The sequence below is a fragment of the Tetrao urogallus genome, assembly GCF_951394365.1.
Source record: "Tetrao urogallus genome assembly, chromosome: 1".
In the NCBI taxonomy this organism is placed as follows: Eukaryota; Metazoa; Chordata; class Aves; order Galliformes; family Phasianidae; genus Tetrao; species Tetrao urogallus.
In genome coordinates, this window is record NC_136813.1 from 147,404,872 (window position 1) to 147,430,807 (window position 25,936).

Below are 25,936 nucleotides of genomic sequence, written 5' to 3' on the forward strand. Positions count from 1 at the left end.
AGGTTCAGAAATTACTGTGCTTGAGATCAAAACATTTGTTAAAACATTAAAAACACTTCAGACAAAGAATTTTACTGCAGAATCCCAAAAAAAAAAAAAAAAAAAAAAAAACCTGTTACGTACAGATTCTCCTTCTCTGGGACTACTGGAGCTTGTACTTCAGTTGCTTGGAAAGTAATGCTACTGCAGGTACAAGGAGTACAATAGCACTGTTTAATAGAGCAAATTTTCAGATACAAAATATTATTTTTCAACAGTCACCATCATTAGCTGTGCATTTTCACCAGTGATGAGCAAGAATTTGCGTGGCATACTTGTAAAAATCTGCTCCAGCAGAAGCGGCCCAGTGTTTCATAGCTTCTATAATGGCATAGTTGCTAGGACTTGTACTTTCAGAGCAGTTAGTCTCATGTACTGCTGTAAATAGTCACAGAATATCTCATGCTGATTTCTGATGTAGGCCAGTGTCTCTGTAAAATTTCATCTGTGATTTTGATATAGCCAAGAAAAGAGGACCACAAAGCTAGCAGTCACATTGGAGAAGTTTGCATCGTGCCCTGCAACTCACAGGGGTTGTGGCAGAGACATGTACAGAATGCTATTTGCCAACATTCAGCAGCTTGAATTACAAGATTGTCCTTCTCCTGGCTTTCCCTCCTGGTTAAATACTGGAAGTGCAAACAAACTCTAACCATGCTCACAGCATGACAGTGATGAAAGAAATATAAAAAAGGAACTTATTTGTGAAAGAAATATGCAGTGCATGGTGGAGGACAAGATAGTGAGGATGGAGAATAGAAAAACACCGATCAGGGTGAAGGGTGCCTTGAGGAATGTGAGAAAGGTATGCCCAGGCCTCTAAAACATTTCATTTTGTGTACAAGACATAGCAAGTCTTGTGAATGAGTTTGCTTCCTGCTGGGATCCTTACTGAATCCCAGAAGGGTGCATTCAGTTGATGTAGGGATCCTGCTGTGGAAAAATAGTAGTTGACAGTGTTATACCTTATGCTCAAATGCTGCTTTATTCCCTTTGATAGTAAGCATTTTCCTGGGTACATCCTGGGCAGTGGCTGGGGGTGTATCAGGAACCTTGTGGCCGAGGGAGAAGTGGCAGCACAGCACACTTCTTGGCTCAGTTTATAGTGGATATTCAGGAACAGGTTCCTTCCTTATTAGTTTGTCATTCACTGTAATGTAAATTTAGACTATTAGACAAAGAACTGCATTATATTCATGGTTATTTCACAGCATTATTACTTTTCCTTTTGGGCAGATGAAGAAGTTGAGGCATGCATCTGCCACCCAGTGGTTAGGATCATATGAAATATTGGCATGGTCATATGTTTGTCAAGGCAGTTTGCTCTTCAAGAACAAACACAAAGGTATCTTTCTTTTCCTGTTGACGTTTAAGAGTGGAAGAGACTTTCTCTGCTTTTTTTCATCCCTACTGATTATCCTGTCTGTTGCTAAATATTAGCTTGTTTTCTTATATCAGGAGGGGAGACATCAGGTTACTGTGATCCTCAACCTGGTGTACATAAATATATCAGAACAACAAATAGCCTGTTTACAAAATAAAATACTATTCAGTATAAAGTTACCTGCTGGGACAATTCTGCAATTTGTGTAAATGAAGACATAAAGAGGAAGAATTCCGTACATAAATTTTCAAGGATGTGATATAAATTATCATCAAATTGATGGTTATGTCTCAGAACCAGTGAAGTATGAGGAAATCTTGGCACTGCTTTATAGTAGCCCAGTGCTCTTACTTCAGGTCTTGCTATTCTCTCATTGCTGTATTGTTATTCTCTCTCTTTTTTATACGCAGAAAATCCATGATTAAGTCTTGCACCATTTTAAGCAATTTTTATTACTTATTTTAGTGTCTCAATTAGAATATAGCTGTCTTTTATTAGATGCTGTATTCTGCATAAGTGTCTGGTGATTTCCCTACCAATTACTACTTTTTTAAAGATCACATCTGATACCTTTTAAGGTTTTCTGTCTTGATTTGTTTGAGGATCCATGACGCTTACACTCTTGCCTCTTTTGACTTACAGAGTTGGCTTTTTTGAAGCTTGGTACCACAGGTTATGTTGACTTCACCGTTCTGTAATGTCAAAGTCTGTTAATTGAGCAACTGTGATCTAGATGGCATTTTCTAGCTACATTTTCTGTTCCTTTTTTTAGTCAGAAAAGGCGCATATAAAAGGTTCACAATTGTGTCTATTTTTCTTCAGAGGACAGAAAGCTCTTCCTCTCTTTTTCTTTCTTTTTTTTTTTCTTTTTTTTTTTTTTTTCTTCTGGGAAGAGGGCATAAATAACTTCAATTTCACTAAACCTCTCCCCACAGGGCTATTTCAAGGCTTCCCAGCAGCATACACAAAATTAGATTTTCATGTCCAAAGGATCTCTGAGGAGGCAAAATTAAATTTTACAACAGAATGGAAAAATGAGGGACATCTGAGCAAAAATGAAGGCTGGGAAGGGATAGCAGGAAAGTGGGTGGCCTGGGTTAAGGGTTTTATGGTCTTGTGTATCATTTTGAGATCCGTGGATAGATTACAAGTCTTTCTGTATCTCATCTGCCTCCCCCAGATGTCTCCATCTCCCTAGTGTATGCAAACCCACTCCTTCATTTGGGGGATTTCTGACTCCCCTTTTTCTCATGCAGTCCTTCCCCTCTTTGCAGCTGTTTTTCGCTGCAGCAGCAGCTTGTTTTTACTTAGTCCTTTCTGCCTGTTGTCTGGGAAGAACCAGGCTTCTGGCATCTGGAATTGGTGAGAAAAGTGATACTGATAGCTGCTTGTTGGGCCTTCATATGCGTTTATCTTACTGCTTTCTTTTTAGAGCTCTATCTGTAGCAGAAATCTGGGAAAGAAGAAAGCAGAAATCAGTCATTCAGTATGAAAAGATCCAGCCCTACTTTTCAGTTGTCTGTAAATTAGCCTGTATTGTGTCATACCTGGATGTCTAGTGGCATCAGAGTACCAGTCAATGTATTCCAAATGTTCTCTAATACATTTTGACATCTGCTGATCCTTTCTTTAAATGGTCAGAAGATCTGATTATAGAACATTTCCAATATTATCTCATCTATATTGATAGCATAAATTTAAATTACTGTGATACGCATTCTATCTCTGTACTCATGCATTGTGTGTAATGCAAATAATAGAATTCTCTCTTGTTCTGCTTGTTTACTTTTTATTGCTCAATAATATTTTTCCTATGATCATTTTCTACTTTTTCTGTAATAGTTAAATCTCATACGTTCTCCCTCGAATTTCATTATTCATCCTCTTTTAATTGTGTTAAAAAATTATCTCCAACGCTGTGGTTAATTTTTGCCTTTAGAAAACAAATTGACTATATTTTTTTCCCTGACTTGTTTTTAACTTCTTATATTTGCTTTTAAGATCACAGTTGATGTGTGTTACAGGCATTTCTGCACCTAGTACTGCTGCAGTTCTTTGCTTTGTGCTCCAGGGGGCAAGAAGCACTTTGTTCTGTGATCCAACAATTCTGAAATTTAAAATACGAACACAGGGTAAACACTGTGGAAGATGGCATCATAAATAGATGGGAAGGACTCATATTCTGCTTCCTTTGTCTGTCCAAATGCAAAGCCGTAATAGTCCTTCGTGACCGACACTCTGCAGAGTTAACCCAATCCTTTTAATAATCCCTGTAAGAAAACTGGTTGCTATGGGAACACATTCTGTGGTACCACTTGACTGTCAAAATAACCTCATGAAATATCTTGCTAAGAATGGCTTAGAAATTGGTTTAAAATAAAAAGTAAATAAATCCACCTTACTTGTGGCTAGATGCATGAAGTCTGCAACAAGGGAGCAAACATTTCCTACATGAGAATCAGACTAGTAGAGATGTATCTGTTTTCTCAACCTTGGTGAGTGAGCTGACATAGAATTTAGAAATATTTATCGTGCTTGAGTTAGTGATATACCAACCTGCTATGTGCATAAGAAGTTAGCACAGGGTCCAAAGGCTAAATGAACCCCAGGTGTTACATGGTTTATTAACATCTGTCTGTGCAGTGTCTCTGCTTTGCTTGCCAGTATCCTTCAGTTCGTGTTCATCTTCAAACTGCTCTGCTGTTACTGCTCTTTTCTTCCCCAGTGCATTTCCTTCTCCTCTGCATGCCCCTTCTTGCAGCATACTCCACACGTTTCTTATTCAGTTGCTTAAAATAATCTGCAGTTGAGTGGGGTTTGGTCTGTTTGTTGTTTGAATAAAGGCCTCATAACAGTGCTTTAGAGATTAATAGATGTGGTCAGTTGCTGTTTCAAGTAGCATTATGCTGGCCACTCAAAAATCCAGCCACATCTGAAAGCTTGCTTGACTAAGTATTCCTGGAGATAGAATTTGTTATCTGAATATCAGATGGGCTTATTAAAGAAATGCCAAGAAGATGAGAACAGCTATTTCATGTACTGCAGTTTAACTGCAGGACAAAATAATTATCTGTGGCACAGAGATTGAGTGTGAGTAAAATTAGCAATTTTTTGTTGTCATATTTTTTTTAACGCTATATTTTAAAAATCATTTGTCCCTGGTTTAAATTTCCTCCTTTGGAAATCAATAGAAGTTTCCATTGCAATTCATTTAGTTGAAATGAATTATCATTCATGCTAAATAACATAAATGAATGGAAAATGCCCACATATTCTGCTTTCAGCTGTCATAAAAAAGATAGAATGCCAGTTTAAGCAAAAATCAGGCTTATTCCGTTACCACTGAGGCCAATATGGAAGTCTTAATGCTCGCAACTCAATAGCTTTTTCTAGTACCTTTCAGGCCTTCTAGTTTGTGAAAAAAAAGACAAATAATTTTTTTTTTTGTCAGCAAAGTATGCTAACATGTTTGCTATTGATAAATATCAAATAAAAATTGAAGCCTCACATTTTGACTGATTTTTTTTTCCCCTATAAAAACACTGAATTAATCCATGTAAATGTAATGCAATTCCATTTTTATCTTCTGAACACAACAGATGACTATTAAAGCAAGATACCCTTAGTTCATGCTGTTTCCCTGTAGAAGTATTTTTAAATATCTCAGAGCTGTTCTCAACTTACTTGTGACAATAATAAAGCAAATTTTCAATTAAAATAAAGTAGAAATTGCTAATTACATGATAATCAAGAAAACAAACATATATTACTATGTTCACTCAGGTTTAAAGTATAATTACAGGTAGCTCAACATACACCTTCCTGAGAAAATGTGATTTTTATACAACAGAATAATGGTTGAGTAATAGCTCTGTACTGAAATGGGAGGTTATCTTTTGGCATTTATAAAGAAGAGTCTTTCAAGTTCTTTTTATTAAGTGAAATGTTTATTTACAGTCTGTCTATGTTTAATTTGAAAGTACTGCTTCTTTACGTACAGAGGCCTTCTTCAATGTGTTTATCACCAAGAGAGGATGAAGAAGATGATGGAGGTGAAAATACTTGTGGTCCTTCAGGTTTATGGGAGGCATTGACACCCTGTAATGGATGCAGGAACCTCGGATTTTCCATGCTTGCACAGGTATATGTTTACCTTTTCATCCTAAAACTCAGTAACTATGGAATAGCTGCTTAATCTCTTCTCTACCTCACCTTATAGTCATTTACAGGCTTGCCTTATGCACTTCAGAATTGTTACCTTTAGTCTTCACTTCAACTACAAAATCCAGTTTTAAAATGAAACGTTAAGGTTCAGTTTCCTGTTGTAATCCAGTTATCCAGCTGACTTTAATATTCAGACTGTTTGATAATTATTACCCCTATTTTAGATTTTATGTTGCATAGCTTTCTCATCTGATTTAATGTGGCAAGACATTTTGCAGTCCATAGTTTCCTTTGGGATAAGTTCTCTATTTTTGACCAGCTTCTAATTAATGTAATGATGTCTCAGCTACTTTCCTTATAGAACTAATTGAGGACATACATAACTCAACTGATGTAAGAATACAGCCTAAGTCTTCTCTTTGAAGATTATGTAAGTTAAAAACAAACAAACAAACAAACAAACAAAAAAACAACACCAGTCCCCTTTTCAAATACTCATGATAATACTGGGAATAAATAAAAATGGGTTATATACTTGGGTCTAAAACCCAGCAACTCAGAGCAGGCCAGTCTGCAGTAACCACCAAGGCATGCCAACAGCTGTGTCCTCAACAAGTGATCCTGTACTGCGACAGAACAGGATGTTGCTTATGGCCACTTCTGGGTCTCCCTTGTTCTCTCCCTCCTTTATAGCTTAGCACTCTAAATTCTGTGACATCTTTCCTGAGCTTTTTTTTTTGTAGCATTGGATGGAGATCTGCCAAATTTCTATTTAGAAATGTCTGGGGTTTGGGGGTTGTTTTTTTGGTTCTTTTTTTTATTTCTGGTTGCATCCTTATTTGGCACTGTGTTTAATGAGCTTTGTCAGAATCCTGTGTACCAGATTGGAATTAGTATCCTGTCTCACCACACTGTATACACTGTTGCTTTCATACCATGACTGTACCTTTTATTCCCCTTAGTCTCATGAGACTTGCACCTGTTTGAAGTCAATGCTAAGGCTTCCACTGCAGTCAGTGGAAACAGGATACAGCAACTAATGTACTTGAATAACAATGAGCACTGTCCTGTCTTTTTATAAGCTGCTTTTGTACTCCATTCCACTTTCAGTAGCTTTTTTTCTGCTTCAAACTATCTATCATTTCAGACATTTGGCAAGGTGTAGAGCCATTGGAGTTATCCTGATTTACAATAGAAGCTCAGTAGTTACTAACTCCTCATTTTTATGAATTTGTTTTGAAAAAGTAGCTCTTAAATGGAACTTTTCTTCTCTAAGTGTGTATTAACTGCAGTTTAATTGTTGTTAAACATTCCTGTGATGAACATATGTGTCATTTTGGAGTGATTTCCTGATTTTTAAGAACCTTCTCTGTTCCTAGTTTCCTTTTAACACAATATATATTTAAATAATGTTATAGAATTGAAGAATGGATTTGAAAAATAGTATGAAGTTAGCCTGGTTGGTATCTCTCTCTCTTTTCTCTCCTTCTCTCTCTCTCTCCTTTTTTTTCTAGTAAAGAGATTAATTTCAATAAGGATGTAAATTTTAAGATAGAGACTACTGACTTAGTATGATTCTTTGTATTTCAGTTTTAAACTCAACTATGCAATAACTCATCTTCCTTGCCCTGAAAACTAGCAACACTTTTTAAATTATGGTTCTTAAAAAAAAGAGTATATTTAATCCCCATTCTTTCACAAAATGATATAATAGCTTTCTAACTAATTTTTCTCCATGAGAATTGAAGATGGAGATAGAGGTAGTATTTAGTTTTTATTATTTTCCTTCTTGTACAAGAAATTAAGGAAGCTAGCAGTGAAAAATTTCAAATTTACAAGTTGTTGAATTTGGTTGAAAAAGCGTTACCATCACTGTGGTTTTTCAGACTATTAGCTCATCAGTGCAATCTTCCAAAATTAATTCAGATTGCAGCAGAGAGTATCTTGTTCATAGGGATCCAGAACACATGCTTTTTTATTTCACTGTTTAGAATAAGACCAGCATGTTGAATTGGCCTGAGAAATTATGATGGATACATACTACAACATTATGTTTTAGATAAAAGTACAAAAATATGCTTCTGATATTCATGCCAATACAGTACCATGACAGAAAATGCAGATTACACTGGGAATAAGGTGAAATAATTGTCTTGGCAGTCTGTCTTCAAATCCATACTCTACTAAAAGGACTGAAATAGACAAAAGGCTCTGTGAATTACTCCTAAATACCAATGACAAGTTTCGTTTTCCTGATCTCTTCTAGAACAGATTTTGTAGTTATGTAATTAAACTCCTTTTGCACATCAAAGAAGAACAAACATGAAATTGATTCGTGGTTTGTATATACAGTAAGAGGTACAATGGCAAAGAGAAAGTGAATTTCTGGTGCGATTATGACAGAGGACATCTGTGAGCTAATAAGCTGACAGTATGCAGTATGCCAAAGAAAAGAGCATACAAAGTTGATTTCTTTACTGCAGTAATGAAAAAAGGTCTTGGCTGGAGGTACTTCTCACATGCAGGGTGTAATTTCTGTCCTTACTATGCTGGGAAGTTTCATTTTAATAATGGTTGTTATATAAAGTTCTGTGTAAATTGTTTTATAACTTGGTATAGTAGTAATACTGGTATTCTCAGAAGTGGCATAAGGACCTCTCCTATAGCCTTACCATTGGTGAAGTCCTGGAAGACCTTGAAGGAAAAATCTTTCTGCTTTTTTAGAAGCTTCAGTGTTTTAGAAGTTGCTTAAGTCTGCATATGAACAGAACAGTTAATCAACTTCATCCAATCCTCAAAATAATCTAAAGCCAGATCGATAGGATACCCACCTGTATCTGTAGCTTTTAATTTCTGTTACTGTGGCTGTTTTTTGTGGGTTTTTTTTTTTGTTTTGTTTTGTTTTGTTTTTTTTCTTCCCAAAATTAATCTTTGTTTTTAAGCAGAAACTCCATCCTTTGTAAAATTGATATGTACATTTTGGTGGAAAAAACTGACTTCCACAAATGAGTATTTCATATCTGACAGCACCTTTCTTAGGAAGGTTCTATATTCTGTAGCTATAAGTCAGTACAAAAGGAAAACTGTAGTTCAGCCTACATAACTGAATAACTACCTTCTACAAATTTCAGAATTTCATATAATATGCAAGCAGAATAAAAACAAACTTGAAAACTTTCAAATATGTAAGCTGCCTTAAGTTGTATGTATTCTACTTCTTTGGCACTCTAAAATTCTAGCATAGCAGGCTTTGTTGGGAACAGTTCACTGTGCAGTGAATTCAGTTTATTAAACTGAAACAGAATTTTTATAAGTGACATAATAGTACTTCCACAGGCACCTTCCATAGGTCTTCAGTTCTTGTAAATTATTTCTGCAGTAATTAGCAAGATTTTTGATGCTTTAATGTCTGTATTTCTTAACCAAAGTAAAAGAAATGATGCCAATGAACTTTCCTCCTGTCTCAGATCTGGAATCAAAGAAAATGCTATTTCCCGTACAGCTTTCTCTCTAACTAGCCATAGAAGTAGGAGATGTGTGACAAAGTGTAACAACTGGCTGGAGAGGTCTCACTGTGCCCTACATAACTACTGAAATGAAAACTGAAATATGATCCTTAGAAATGTAGTTTTTAACAGTGCCTGGTTATCATGTAAAACCTAGAAGCAAAGTTTAATCTTTGCTACTGACCATTTAAAGGAGGGAGTTGTTATCAAGAGAGTGGTAATTCTGGTAAATATAGGAAGCTGTGCTGAATATGAAAGTTTAGATGGAGAAGTAGCACAGTCAGCTACATATCTGTGTGGGTACTTAAGAGGATCTCCAAAGAAAGGCTGGCAGGACAGAGTACAGTGGATGTTTGGGTTGCAGAGAGATCTAGACAAGTTACAGAGCTGAGCAATCACGAACCACATGATGGTTAATAAGAGCAGGTTCCAGATTTTGCACCTGCAGAGAGGCAACCCTGGATATTTGTATAGACTGAGCTGCTGGAGAGCAGCACCACTTAAAGGGATTTGGGGTCTTGTCTGCTAGCATGTCAAACGAGAGAAAAGGTCTGGTGGGCTTAGTCAGGAACCAGGGTCAGTTCATGGTAATGAGGTAGATTTGAAGTCAAGCCAGTCTGCAAGTCCTTGGCTAAGATACAGTTGTTACAGTGTTGCAGCAAAGTTAGAGATTGCCTCTCACAATTTATCTGAGGCAGGAACTGGGGCCATGAACAGAGGTGTGGGAAAGGTCCTCTGATGAGTGTTCAGGACATTAATCAGTGGACTCAGAACAGATGACAGTGACAGATGCTGATGAAAGTGATTACATACTTAAACTGGACGCTGAATTGAAATAAAGTTGTTATTTGGTCTGTTACAGCACAAAATAAGACCAAGAAGGAACTCTTACTTTCCATGCGTTTCATATATAGAGTTTCCATATCAGCGTGTAAGAATATTTCATCTGCTTTTATAGCTACATGTCTTGGCTGGCATTTGTATAGATAGTGTTCTTCCATAGACTTCTTTCCTGAAAATTCTCAGTGCTCTGTGCTTCAAGGGCAAATAGAATTTGTGAAAAACAAATATATACTCCTGGCTCTCATTTGAGCAAAGTGGTAAGAAACAATTTGAACAGTTTGTCAAGGGCATTTATTTACTTTATTTATTGGTTAAGGGGTGCAAGGTGAGTGGAAAGAAATAAGTAGAGGTAGAACATTCCTGTTTGCCCATTAATAGAATTGTCTCTTGGTCTTTATCTTCTATTCCACAGTGCTGTTTAGTTTAGTATTCAGATTCTAATATGTTTTTTCCTAAAGCAACATACAAACGTACTATCATTTTCTTTGGAATGAAACAGCGTACTCCAAAAGAGCTAAATTCTGTAGTTCTCACTCAATTTTCTTTTTTATGGATAGTGAACTCTCCATATTTCTCTGCTAAACAGGTGAAGTTAGCAAGGCTTGACGTACAAAGATAAATACAGAACAGTCTGTCATGTCAGACAGATGAGTGATACAGAGTCCTGTGTGCACACAGCAATATTATAAGTTTAAAATAAGCAATCTGCACACTTTAGTCTTGACAGCCATGCCAGCATATTTTCCTAATTGTGATATAAAGTAATTGTGAGATAAGGTAGTTTAGCTGTGTCCCATTTAGGAAGTTGCTGGATCAGCTTGACTGCATTGTCTCTTGAACATGTTATATGTAAACTTCAAACCCTGACAGTTATTCTCTGTGTTTGATATGACAGCCAAGTAGGATCACCACATGTGTTTAACTACTACAGCATAAAAGTAATGTCTGTAGAGAGTAGTGCTGTTACTATCGAAAAAATGGAACTTTGATTTTAAACCTTTAAGCATAAATCTTCCTGTTACCAGCTGCCTGGAAGCACGGCTACTTACAAAAGAAGCAGATAGGTATGGAAATATCTATACAGAAATATTTAAAGAAGAATTGCACTGCTCAGTTAATGTCAGATTTTCATCTTTTTAGTATCAATGGGCTGGGAAAACTTTGCACTTTGCACTTTTGAGACTGAGCTGTACTCAGAGAATTCATAGATTGCTATAAATAGGAACTCTTACAAACTCTTTGTCACAGATTCTGCTGTGGAAGAGAAATTTCTCAAAAAAATGTTTTGTATTAGGAGGGAAGGATGAGGAAGTGGACTCTGGACTGCATTTAGAGGTGATAAACTGTAGTACTGTTTCTGTACCAGTGTAAATTCTGATAGGAATATTTAGAGTTTCAAGTTTGATGCATCACTTAGTAGGATTGTATATTTAATGTCTTACTTCAAGCAGGTCATCATGTCTGTCTTTTCTTATTTTTGTCATTTTAAAAAGCTGTTTCTCATGGGGAAGAATTTCATATTGCCAAATGGAGTAATTTTCCTACTTAACATGTATTTCCTTGATAAAAGCAATTTAAAGTTTGTTTTATAGAAAATCTGACAATAACAATTATTATGTCACAATTAAGTTTAAAATCAGAAAGACAGTTCTGGGTATATAAGAGATGAACTAGGAAATTAGGTAAGAAACTAACTCAGTTTTCACATAGATACAAAATAAATTCCTAAAAATGTCACTAGTACTGTCCAGAAAGAGATAACATATGTCTCTGTTAGATAATATTAATATTGGTAAAATTATTAGGCATTATATGTTTTCATCTTGACACATTAACCCAGCTTGAACTTCCATTCTCAGCTGCCTCTAAAAATTTTTATAGATTTTAAGGTCTATGAGTGTTGAATCTACTGTTCAAACACAGGGAAGGGACCATAAAAAAAGGAGTATTTCTCCTTTGCTATTTAATAAGAGAAAACTGAAAAGCGTATTTTTAACTAAATACTCTTGGCTGAAGTATTTGAATAAAATGTACCCAAGAAATTATGTGTCATCCTTCACTTCCACTGAAGTGAAGACTTTCTCTCTCAGTGCATTCAGTGGAAGAACATTTCAAGTTAAACTGGTGAGTAAACTAATTTGGTTAATATTACTTGGTGTTAAAGTTCACCAAAATTAGAAATAGGAAGCCTTGAGGCATTACCTAACTTACATGTTACAGAGAAAGGAACACATTATCTTGTTTGGTGGAATACTAATTCAATAAATGATGGTATAGATAAATAGAGATGAAGTTATCTGCTGTAGGGAACCTGCTGTAACAAGGTGTTTGGGCTTGATGATCTCCAGAGGTCCCTTCCAACCCCTACAATCCTACGATTCTGTGATTATCTTCCAGGGACTACCATTAGCCAGGGAAACTTTGGAAGACAGCATACCTGAAACGTAAACAGCCAGATTAATTTTTTTTATGTTTTCTATAATATTTTCCTAAGGTTTCGAGCCTTCAGGTAAAAATACGGTTATATTTCCCTAATTTAATAGATTAAATTGTGAGTTTATTTAAATTGTATTGATGTGGAAAGCAATATTATCCACTATTTCTGTTAAACTCATGATTTACAGTGTTGTCACTTCTGTGGTAAACTGAAACTTCATTGGTAATTTCAGGAACATACCACCCACACACTGAAGCAGCTACTGAAAAGTGCAGTATGTATTGTGCCTAGAAAGGATCAGCAGGTGATGATTATATCCTGCTGAACAGCAATAGGAAATAAATATATTGGAAAAAATGTGGCTTATTTTAGCGTTATGCTAGATTTTCTGACTGTGCTTTAAGGAATGAAGCTGATATTTTGTTCTTGTACATAATATGTAACTACTTGATTTCCAATATAAATTTCCAGTTGTTGATGACTTCAGATGTCTTGTGGCATATTCATTTTTACTGTGCTAGTAGCACAGTCTAGACACCACTGCACAGGTATATAATTCAATCATAAATGTTGCAATCTACTAATCCTTAAGTATTTTCAGAATTGACTGGTCAAGCCTAGAGCATCCTGTGCTAATGGTTTACATAGGTCTGTTTTGACCAAAAGGTTGGTTGAGATGCCTTCCAGAAGTCTCTTCCATATAACTATACACAGCGATCTGGATGCTATAGTTCTCTATAAAATACTAGAAGTGTGAGCTCAGACAAGCTCTATTTTTTGAAGGTTTACTAATGACTGACCAGCACTGTGTAAGTCTGGGCACTGCTGGTCTGTGTCATGTCTTGGTATGATCATGAAACAGCAGAATTAAATGGGAAAGACAGAGAAAGAGTAATCAAACAAAAATGGAAGTGCTGATATATATGAAGTATTGATAATCATGCTGATTTTCAAGACAGACTTAATAGCTGTTAAAAATATTCAAATGAATGTACAAGTTACTGCTGAGTTGTACATCATCGTGCTCCTACCTAAAATGAGGTACGGTGATGGACTGGAAAGATCTTAAATGCTGCTTTGTGGTTTGCAATTTAGTGGCACTTAGACAACACACTTTAAGGGAATGTTTGTGCTTTCAGTACAGCCTGACAAATTAAGGGAAAAGAGAAGAAAAAAATCAACTTAAATTGCACAGCAAATGGATAGCAATAATGCATAAAAATAGTTTTGTACATGAATGAAATTCATCTTTATATGAAAAACTTAAAGTTAGACCTTCAGCTGCTTCATAACAGAAATATTAAAACATTCTGTTGAAACTTGAATACTTGCTTAGGAGTTCAGTCTGCCCAAAATGGGTTTACTGTTCAATATTACATTTTGTGGGATAAAAGCTATGATAAATGCCTTGTATTTGTTTATAATAGTAACAGGATTTTTATTTATTTATTTATGTACTTACTTATTGGTGGTGTACAAATATGTTTGATAATTGCTGACAAGGTAGTGCTTGGAATTGAGAGGAACTTTTTTTTTTCTAATTTTTATTATCAGGGAAAATCATGGCTTCATAGGTCAGGGAGAGTAAGTCCCTGAAGAAGCCTGTAAACTTGATAGAACCTGATTTCTTACTGAAGAAAAGATCTGACTGACAACTGAGCATTTAAAAAGAACTTTATAACCTGTTTCTGTAAATCCTTTCCTACTGTACAAAAGAGATTGCATGCACTGGTTTTAATGTTGTGCCTGACTGTAGTATTTCACAAAAAATTTCTTCTATTATGAATACCTATTATACTGAGGATGAAAGTGAAATAAACTCTGATTCAACAAATTACTAAAGCCTGCTTAAGCATAAGCATTCATTTTCTTAATCCCATTTGGGCTTCCATTTTTCAGGAGACATGTATTCACAAAAATCCAGACTTAATTTAAAGCTAAGAATTTCCAACAATCCCAAGCTGATTTCGATTAATTGTTCCCAGTATTTAGTAATTAATATGAAATCATGAATTGCAACTCAAAGAAAATGAAATTGAAGTTAATGATAGCCCATGTTTAAGGAAAAATGGGAAATAAGATTATATTGCTGTATTTTTTCATGATCATGTATTTTGAATTTGTTTATAAATAGAAAAGGTGGTCTGCTAATTCTGGTCAAATAAGTCCTTCAACCTTCTGGCCTCCACAGAGACAATTCAGCTAGGAAATGTGGAAGTCATTTTTTATGGTTTTCTACCTAGAATGCTCGCAATCATTTGTATTGCTATAGAATACAAATGCTCGGCTCACATTCTAGAAACAATAAATAGTCCTGATATTTTACTGTAATAGGTAGAAATAACAGTGACCCTTCTGCAATGTAGAGAATAGTTGTTTTTCTTTGAAAAAAGGAGATTAAAAACAAACAAGTCTTACAAAAGTTTCTCTATCCAACAATCCAGCAGACATTTTGCAGAGTTCTTCAGTGTAAAGGATATACGTGTGGAGATATGGATGCAAATTAAAAATTTGGCAGTAACAAGGTGATTATATAATTTCAGAGGTGACTTTGATATTATTACATCCTAGTATTCAATTCACAACATTTTATAATATGAAAAAGATGAGAGGAAATAGAATCTTTAAGGAATGTTAAATTCCATTTAATTCTACCTAAGTTTGAATTTGTCATAATTAGGTCCATAACTCTCAGGTAGTAATTTACACTCCCTTATTCTCTAAGTACCTGTAGCACACTAGTTTCCTCTCTAGTTATCCTTTCTATCTGATAGATGCTTAAATTCTATATAGACATAAGGCTTTTTGAGTAAACTGTGGTAATTCACTGGTATGTGGAGAGTGGCCTCATTCAGATTGGTTTTATAGAGTTATTGTTTTTTCATTGGGATGAATAAATATTGACAGCAGAAAGTTCATTCAGAAACCCATCTGGAAGCTTGTGTTCTCTGTGTCAATGAAAAAGGGTAGACATCTCTGATTCAATTCATTTCAATTGATTGCTCTTTTATGTTGAACAAGAAGCCACTGGAATTCAGTCAGAGAGGTGAAGTAGAGGGGTGCATTTGACTACATACCTAGCCTTAAAGTTGATCTTGTGTGTAAATTAAAGACGAGACCCCTTACAGAGGGTGTAAAGCTGACAAAGCAGAAGGTCTGCCTGTGCTCCTTTCTACCCACTCTTGAGGATAGCCAACTTAACCATCTTTCTTATAAGAACACTTATTTCTTATTCCAGACTCAGTGACCAAAGAAGAACTGCAGTTTGAATAGGATGTCATTTTCAGTCTGATTCAGGTGATTAAGACCCAGAAATTGGTTCTACAATACATGCAGACTTTTTGCATTATAAATTTATTTTTCTGACCAACTCTGTTTCGTCATCAAAGAACAGTGAAATAATCTTGAGTTTTCAAATTTAGATTAGATGTCAGGGAGAAGTTTTTTACTGAGATAGTGGTGAGTTGCTGGAACAGGTTGCTCAGAGAGATTTTGGATGCCCTGTCCCTGGAGGTGTTTAAGGGCATGTTGGATGGGGTCCTGGACCATCTGATCTAGTACTTGATCTAGGGAAGATGGAGCTTGATGATCCATGGGGTCCCTTCTAAGCCAAGATATTCTCTGATCCTGTGTTTCTACAATTCTGTGATTCTCTGTAACTTTACGCATTTACACTGGCATTTTGAAGTTGAGTTATGCAATTATTGAAATGCATAACTTAAAGCATTAGAGTCAGTAGGTGAAACAATTTTATGTACTTTTTAGCATTTTGTGTGAAACACTGACTAGCAGTTCAAACATGGAGGAAAATTGAACAGCATTAATGGAGAATATCTCCAATAAAAGGTGGTAGGACTGCAAATCTGAGGTGAGATTCTTTGATTCTGGCCAAACAGAAGTCAAATTCTCTCTTAGGTTCTTTGAAGTAAGAATATTGCAGTTAAATTATAGAAAGTTCAAATAGTGTCAAAAATGCAGCGTGATTTATTTTCTAACCTTTATTAAATGATTATTCTATAAAATCACAACATTTTTGGTTTTTATTATGCAATAAAAGAGCAGTAAGTAGATTATCACACCATAGAGATTGTAACAAATAAAGCTTAAACAAGTCTCAGTACAAAACAATGTAGCTCCTTATTTAGAGAGCCATAAGAAAATAGCATGTTGTCTAGACAAATGTTTCTCCCTCATTGATGAATAAAGTATAGAGCTATGTTGATGTGTAGTCCTTCATTCTTATCCAATTGAGATTAGCCTGGTGAAGTCATTCCTTGAAGAATAGATTATGAAGGCAATACCACAGAGTAGTACCAAATCATGGAACTTGTAACATTAGCAAGTTTTAGTACTTCGTTTTTGGTGCATATTTGGCCAGGAAACTACATAGTACATCGAGTTCCATTGAGAATTATGATTCTTAATAGCAGTTCTGAATGGGAAATTACTGTGTTCTTTGAGACAACAGCATATTAAGATTTTTCTACTACACTGGTTCGTGTTTGTCATGCTTTCTTAATAGCATAACTTACTTTCTGATTTCTGAATACAGAGTCTGACTTACAGTATGAATTTGCTTTCTCTCTGATTGCCTCTTATTGTTAGGTTCCATTTTCACACTGCTGAAAACTATGCTCTAAAAATACTATGCTTTTGTAGACACTTGAAGATTGTTTAGTTCTATGTAATTAGAAATTGCATGCCAAATTTTTCATGCATTTGGGGACTTTTAAAGAATAATTTCAAAATATGCTACTTGCATTGATTCTGTATCTCATTTTCACTGGGTCTGTACCAGATAAAGAAATTATTCATAACAAAACTACTATTCTTTTGTATTATGTTTTTCAGTAACTTCAGTATTCAGAAAAGTGTTTCTTGTTCTTTCTGTTTTACTGTGGAAGCTCCATCTGAGTTTCTTTTCTAAGAGTCTTGGCTTACACTATTGCAGTAATAACCCTTATAACAAACACAGTTAATTTTTTTTCTCTTCATATCAAACTGGAAAAATTTTAACCATGGTAGACTTCTCTTCTGAAATGTTTATTGTAGCTTAAATTAAATTCATTGTATATGGCATAAGGCTATTGGTTTCTATTGTGCAAATTTGTGAAAATTTGTACGATTTCAGAATAAATGCCATGGACAGATACTAAAGATTTTCCCAAAAAAGCACAGTTTATTAGTAACAAATTAGCACACTGAGATGGTAAAGCTTTCTTTGCAAAGAAACCACTGCTCATAATGCCTCTCCTTTTCGATTTTATATGCTCTCTGGCCAAGTCAGTTTGCCATATGCCATTTTAGGCTTATTTTCTGCTTTAGGTTAATAGTGAAAATTACTGTTTACACAGAAGACAAAGGATAATGGTTTTAAATTAAAAGCATAGGTTTAGATTAGATAAAAAGAACTTTGCTATGAGAGTGATGAGGCACTGCAACAGGTTGCCCAGAGAAACTTTGGATGCCCCATTCCTAATCGAGGCCAGGTTGGATAGGTCTTTGAGCAACCTGATCGAGTGCTATGTATTCCTGCCAATGGCAGGAGGGTTGGAACTAGATGATCTTTCTAGCCTAAGCCATTCTGTGATGTTATGAATCTATGAATATATTTTTCTTCCATATCTACCTAGATGTATTCAGTTCCTCTGTCTCCTGCAACTCATTTATTCATAGTTTACTGGCACTATAATTAACAGGAACTAATCTATAAAATCTGAGAAGATTCCAACCTGTCTGCTTAACACAAGGTAGTGAGTGAAGGGAGTTTCATAACATTTTTACTGCATTGCTTAATCCTTAGTAAAGTTTTGATTGGGCAGAAGACAAAATTTTCTTCAGAGTTGGATTGAGCCCATCTTTCAGCTGTGGAAAGCATGCTGGCAAAAGGGTGAACAGTTCACTGTCTTGTCTAGAGGCAGAATTCTGAATTCTTATTCACTCTTTAATTGCGTATTTCACACCTACTCTTTCTCAGGCACATCTGAAAACATTACTGAGGAAGATATGTATTTTATTCCCCTTGGGGAAGGCAATTTAATGGTGACTTTAAGAAAAATAAATAAATCATGTGACCCTCATAATCAATCTGTCAGTTGTTGACTGCATACTACTGAGATTTCTGTAAGCCAGGAAGTCTACCACTCTCCCCATAAATTATTTTCTTTTCTGTTGCAATCCTTTTCTTAAAAGGAAAGCAAAACAAAAACTAACCAACCAACCTCTGGAAAGCTCTCTCTCTTTGTTTTTATCGAAAAGGTCTGATTATATAACAAATTAAGAGTGTGTAAAATGTATCTTCATAGTTACCTTCAAATTTTAGGACTGTTACCAAATTAAACTCAGAGCCTGACAGAAGTATAAATGCATTTATTGATCTCTGGTAATGTGGAAAGCTGTTTCTTTCTTCTTCTGACCAGAGTGCTAGAAGAGCCTTTCTCCTGTACTTCCGTGTGCTTTGAACTTTGAAACTTACCTCTTGTAATTGTGAAATTATCTTCATTCATCTTCCGATGCATCACCTCAGCTCCTCACTTTCTAACTATTTATTCTGTCATTTACCACAGAAAGTGGTGTATGAAAATAAAGCATTTGTATGGGCCTTCCTTCATATATGAAGGTCTATCTATGAGATGATGAAATGATATTGGAATACTTGACAAAGACTAAATAAGTGTTTTTATTATCATACTTAGCAATGCATAAATATGTATTTTTTTTTCATCCTGATTTCCCTAAATTTATAGAAATTTGAGCTAAGTGCTTTTGTGTGTGTGTGTGTGTGTGTGAGAGAGAGAGAGAGAAAGAGAGAGATTTTAAAACCGAAGCATAAGAGCTAAGCAACTTGCAGAGAAGCATTGTTTCCATGGAGCTGAGATTTAGACTCATTTTATCTGTTTAATATAATAACCTTCATTTTACATGGGCCTTTCACTACAGCTTGATATACAGGCAAGCTGTATTTTTTGTAAACAGTTTTGTTTAACATTGCTCATGAAAAAAACAGTGGAAAAAATGGAAGGATGTTTAACCTGGAAATTTCTGTTTAGTTTTTAATTGCATTTTGTTCAGCTAAACTAAGACTCATTCATTAAACGAGTTACTGCATTATGCTACATTGTCACACACAGCCATTAGCATTTGCATAAATGAGATTATTTAGACTTGCAGTACATTCTTTGTCATAGTGAGTTATTTATTAGAGGAATCATCTACTCTCTTTCATGGCCTGGATGTCGCATGCATAGGAAAATGTGTTGCATGACTACAACGATCTAACTTCATTTGAAATTCTGAATATCTGCCAGAGAAAATTATGAACATTCTCCATAAAATACAGTGATGTGCTCCTGCTGCTGAGGTTAACACTGCATTCATTATGCTCATGATGTACCCGTCTTTTCAGACATTGTAATTTGGGCTACATTAGCTAATTTTGTATTGTGAAACTTTGTAGGACTCTTCAGCTCTTAAGGACTGACATTAGCAGACTTTTCATATGAAATTTTAGTTTTTAAACAAGATATGTGAAAATACACAATTGACAGGAGAGGATAAAGCTACACTAATGGTGCCATATCGATAAGAATGCTCATTTCTTTTCTTGAACAAAAATTTGAAAAAGAAAATTCAACTTTTGTGAATGGCTTCTGAAAAAATAATGCGTCTTTATTTTACATTTGTAACAGTATGAATATACAGGAAAATAAACCTCTCCCTTTTTTTTTTAATAAACATTTTTATCAGCTCTTGGGATAACTTATTGAAACTTTATCGCAAGGGCTGTTCCAGGTACTGGTCAGAAAACATTCTTTTGGATAACATTTAGTAGTACAACAGCAAAGCCATGATTTCAGATGCTTGCAAAGAGGGTAAACAAGACTACTTTTAAAATCTGTATTTTTAATACTTTGTGCAACCAGAGTAGATCCTCCAATGTCATAACCCTTAAATGAGATTACTGGGGATTTTCCAAATTTTGTAATATATCATGGAGTGAACCTTATTATATATTCTGTGACAAATTACATATCCTAATGTTTCTAGCTGTCATAACAAGGAACATTCATTATAGTTTGATTCATGAAAAATGATTCTAATTACACGACACTATACAAATGGCATTGGTTAAACTATTTGAAATAGATAAAGAGAATTTTTATAGCCATAAAATTACAGAAATATTACCACTTTTTTCAATACAGAATAAGTCAAAATAAATATTTCACTATCTAATTGTGGTTTTAAGTTACAATGACACACGTAATATTTTCAGTGATTTACTCTCAGTACATTATCATGACAAACTCACACAACATTGCTCCAGTTCAGGCATTCTCCCCACCACCTCACGTGTCAGAAAAATATCCCAATCTTCATTCATTGATCAGAAGCCTCTTTAGGACTTCTTTCTTGAATGAATTCCTGATTCATCTCAGCAGGCTTTGTGACTTATCAAGAACTGTGGGACATATGATCTGTCCCAATTTGAGAACAGTGTATTACAGTTTATAAACACTGAGAAATAACAAACATGGTAAATGCACTCATTGCTCAGTTTCATGCTAGGTTTAGGCTGGCAATCAATAACACTCCAAGGTATTTTTAATAGAAGTACCATAGTAATCTCCAAAATAGTAGCCAGGTTGAATTTAGCCTACTATTGTGGAAGAAATTCTAAAAGTTAGAATTTGATGGAAGTTCATCACTCCTCATATAAAAGAAGATATCTACAAGTGGCAGATAAATCACATTCTTCTTTTGTACCTTTATTAAAATACTTTTTCCATTAAAGGTTTTCAAGAAAAAAAGGAAACCCTGTGTATCGTACCTCTAGTCTGTGTCTGTTTGCAGCTAATCAGTGATATAACCTTAAAGTTTTCTGAGTTATCTGACAATAAGGTCATTGAAACTGGCCACTAGTTAAGCTCTTTCTAGACCAGTGTTCTTAAATTATCTTTTAAAGTATAAACACTCTTAGGGAAAATATTCCACATATTTTCTTAAGAAAAAAAAACAAAAAAACTCAAGCCTAAAATATTTTTTTTTCTAATCTGTATGATTCTCACTAGGTATTTCACATAAGTTGTGATGGCAGTTAATATTTAATAACATCATTTATTGATATTGAGGCTTATGTAAATCAAGATGTGGTAAGTTTTTAAATAACAGGATTGAGTGTGGCCTTCAATTGTAAATAGCCTAGACTCCAAGAGGTCGACTCAACTGTTCATAGTTTTAGAATTTCTAAGTTATAAAGAAATTAATAATTATTTGTTAAAGCACATCTTATCTAGATGAATTGCCACTGCAGAGAAATGATGAATGGTAACAAATGATATGTAACAGTATATCCTGTAAGAATAGTTCATTTTCTATCATTGCTCATCTGGCAGTCATGTCTGACTCAGGTGTGTGGTTCACTGTTCCAGGGAAATAGTAAACAACTCACCTGATGTCTGCTGGGTAGGAGATAGTATGAAAAAGAATTCCATTACAGATAGATTATTTCTTCTTGACAGAATGTCAGTTCAGATTAGATGCTTACAAAATATCTACCCTTTTCTGTTCTCAGATCATACAAAAAAAAATTATATGCACTGCTAATATCATACTCCTTGAGCATCTGTCATTCAAACTCATTCTTGTAAGAAAAGTAAGAGAATCTAGAAGGGTAAAGCTTGGCAGAAACTTGGAGAAAAGGCCTAACTCAAAATCTTGTAATTTTTGAAGATAGACCCTTGGTATGGAACACTGTTTTCACTTGTATGAGGGCTGCTTCAAAAATAATATCTCCTATTTTATTATGTTGGCCTGTAATGTGAGAGTCAGATGTTGGTGGTATGGCATTAGAGGTTTGAACCCTCCCAAAAATATTCTGTTACATTTTGTTGCCATGGAACACTTGACAGTAAAGTAGCAGTCTTACAGAATGGTATCTGACATGGAAGTAGGTATAAAGCTAAGGTGGAACTGAATTTCTCCATGCAGAAAAAATGGCACCCATTGACATTCACTGACACTTTCCCTGAATGTTTATGGAGACCAAACAGTATAAGTGAGGAGAGTGGGGTGGTGTGTTTCAGCAGTGGCAACAGTGGGTCACCCCCACTCGTGTAGATTTTTACTAGTGCAGCATGCAGGCTTGTGTTCATTGCTGGCACAAATGCACAGCTAATGGTGGTGAGTATGTTAAAAAATAGTATTTTGTAGCTGAGAATTTACTGTATCAAGTAATGTTATTGCACTTTTTGCATCTGTTGTAGTTTCCATGGAAATAAATAGAAGGCGTTACTTTTGGAGCAACCTACATATATTATTACTTGCAATCACCATATGTATATTTTTAGAAGCAAGTTCAGTCCTGCTGGCCAACAGTCACATCCTTTTTCTTTCCCTTTCTGTTCTCTAGTCTTTTCTGGGCTTTTAATTACAAATGAGATATATTAGACTATCAATTATTTTCGGAAGAGACACGGTTTGCCAGAGGCCTTTGAGTAAAAGGCATGGTGTTTCCCTGGCATGTTTTCTGCAACTTGAGCCTCATATTGCTGTTCATTATATTATAATCTAATTTATATTGTAATAGGATGGACAGCTCTTATACTTTCACAATGACTCACACACTTTCAACCTTTCTCTCTTTTTCTTTTCATTCTGTCGAATATACATCTTTATCTTATCAACTAAATACTTATTTGAGTGTACTCAGCATAGTGTATTAGTTTTATAAATTTTAATTTCAAATAAGAGCTAATTCTTAGTTCCTGATAGTGGGTACTCAGTTATATTTGTCATCTTCAACTTTTTACAGAAATTTGAGATTGAATTATCTCTAATTTTTTAAAATTAGAGATAGATCAGATTACCTTGATTTCAGAAGATTACTCAGCTATAATGGAATTGTATTTCCTTAAGAGATTTTTTGGTAGAGATGAAATATCTAGGTCATATGTAGTAGAATTATTGTAGAATTCCTGCATGTTGCAGTGGGTGAGGTGAGACAACAGAACTGATATTATCAAGAAGATTGCTGCAGATTTCAGTCTTAGAAAATTAAATCACATTACCTGATGCCTGATACTTTAAGATGATTTTATGTAATCTGCTAACATTTAACATGGATTGGTTAAAAGCTTAAAAATTTCTTGAGTATGTTCAGTGCCTACAAAATGAAGAGCATGTCACGTTACAGCAACCAGAGGAGTATGTTGCTTTCTTCCAGCAATGAGATCTTTCTGTTTCTCCTTTTTGCTACTTGTACTCTTTTTAATTAACGCTTAACATCTTCAGTTAGTTTTCATTTGATAGAGTTCTAGATGATTTAATTATTAACTTTATTTTGACTCAAAGCTCTGCTTGGTGTACTATTGTCACATTTACTTTTTTATGGAGAGAGTTCATAAGAATTAATTTGTCAGTGGTTTACATTCCAACCATTTTCCCAGTAACCCCTCCTCTTTTATATATCTATTTTACTGTATCATACTTTATTTATGTACAGTCCTTGACATTTCCAGTACTCCATATGCCCTATATATTTAGGATTATATCTTTGTCTATACAATTCCTTTCTTCTGTGATAAAAAAAAAAGTCACTAGTCCAGTAATGCTGTTGAGACTTGATAGTATATTCTTAATGTTCTGAAGCACAGACAGTCTGCTTGATGGGACAGTTCAATATACCACTAAAACTTCTGGCTAATGCCTTTTTCTCCCTTCCTCAACATTTCCTAATGGTGGGGATACTTTCTATGTATAAATGTTAAGAGGATTTGTGTCGTTATTGCTACTCATTCAAGTATACAGAAGTAATTCATTGTTACATCCTGGGATTTTGCCATCAAAATACTGCTTTTTGTGAATAAAGGTATTTCTTTAGATATACATAATAAATATGCTTTGTTACCAATAAAATAATATTTAAACAAACAAAAAGAAATGTTATCATTGTTCAAGCATGCAAATAATCATTCCAGTCTGTTAAAATTTGCATTTCAGCAGAATGTGACATTTAACTTGTTGTAAGCCCTGCTAGCCAGTTACAGAACCTGGTTCTTTTCCTGTCACCAGAGAAATCTCTCTCTTACCTAATTATTCTTTTGCATTTCAGGAATCTTATTCAAAGAAGAGAGGTTATGCATTGGAAGGTATACCCTCTGTACCTCTGGATGCAGTTCCTTCAGAAAATGACAGCAGTCTTTGTGATTTGATAGACATAGCAGTGACCAAAAAGCCTTGTTCTCTAGAGATAGCAAGAGTATCTTCCTCAAGACCAGGTAACTCATCAAATAATTTTTTACCTAGTCTTTGGTGTAAGTGTAATGCAGTAGGCATAGGATGTCACCTGTTTATGTTTTTAAGAATAAAATACCATACTCACTTATCTCAGCGTGATTATAGCTTTCATCAAACAGCCATAAGAGCTTAATATCAGAATAAAGATTAATATCAAAATTCTGTAGGAGAGAAGATAAAGGAGAGGTTTAAATAATTTTATAGATAAATAGACAAAGACGGCAAAAAACAAAATTAAAAATAGAGTTTCTTTAAGCCCAGTCATATGCAGTAAGCTATTTACCAACTTAAGTTCTGTTTCTTAATGAAGTGCTTGTCAAAAACATTATACAAGTACTTCAAAACTTAAAGTACTCCATGATTCCATGTTACATAAGGGGAGATCTGCTCCCTTTTGGAAAACGAAACACTGAAAAAGAATTGATAGAAATACTAAATGATACTGAAATATATTTTCTGTTTGGCAGACTGCTATTTGTATTACACAGGTTTGAATAGCAATGAGGCACAGTGATTATAAAACAATAACATTACTCTGAATAAGATTAATAATATCAATAAGAACTCTGTTTACTCTGTTCTCCAAAATTAAATGCACTCTTCCCTTACCCTTGTATGAACTCTTCATTAGTCACCAACTGGTACAGGAATTTCAGATGTAATAGTTTCACTGAAAGTAATGGGGAGACTGCTTTGACAAATGAGTTCTCAACAACACAGACCTATATGAAATGGGCTGTTGACTTTTTGACTTTTGCTATCTTGATAATGAATCATGATTTGGGAAATACACAAGAATGACAGATGATTATTGACTAACATTGCATTATGTGTTTTGCTTTTCTGCTTAAGTGGAAGCACCTTCTTGATTTCACAGATGAATTGGAATTGGAAGAGTGAAAGGTCTATATCAGGCATAGTACATAAGGGCCAAAAATCAAGCCACAGCTTTGGATTCTGCCATCTGAGATAGAGTGGAGCATGACTTCCACCTCTTCAAAACACTTGGGCAGTAACAGGCTTGAGGGGATCTGTGTTACGAACAATGATCGCAGAGGTAGCATGGAATGGGATAACATCCTTATACAATATGTGTACCAAACAGACTAGAATCTGACCCAAACATCAGTATGACTACTCATGTAACTGAAACTTTACTTTGCTGATTTTTTTGGCTTTCATTATATAAAAAATTAGCAGATTGTACAGAACAGTCCTTAACAATGTTATCATTTGTCAATCAGTATAGAAAGAAAATGCCAGATT

The 25,936-nt window shown here is 34.9% G+C and overlaps 1 protein-coding gene across 5 annotated transcripts in view; it reads left to right on the forward strand.

Annotated features, from left to right (window-relative positions):
- The window catches only part of ANKS1B (ankyrin repeat and sterile alpha motif domain containing 1B), a gene marked incomplete at both ends in the record, with an annotated part of 401,710 nt that overhangs the window by 89,350 nt on the left and 286,424 nt on the right, over positions 1 to 25,936 (forward strand). For all 5 annotated transcript variants that reach the window (XM_079549707.1, XM_079549711.1, XM_079549708.1 and 2 more), the window contains 2 exons: positions 5,424 to 5,564; positions 24,486 to 24,651. In XM_079549707.1, the coding sequence (XP_079405833.1) occupies positions 5,424 to 5,564; positions 24,486 to 24,651 (307 nt within the window). The remainder of the gene's footprint in view (positions 1 to 5,423; positions 5,565 to 24,485; positions 24,652 to 25,936) is intronic.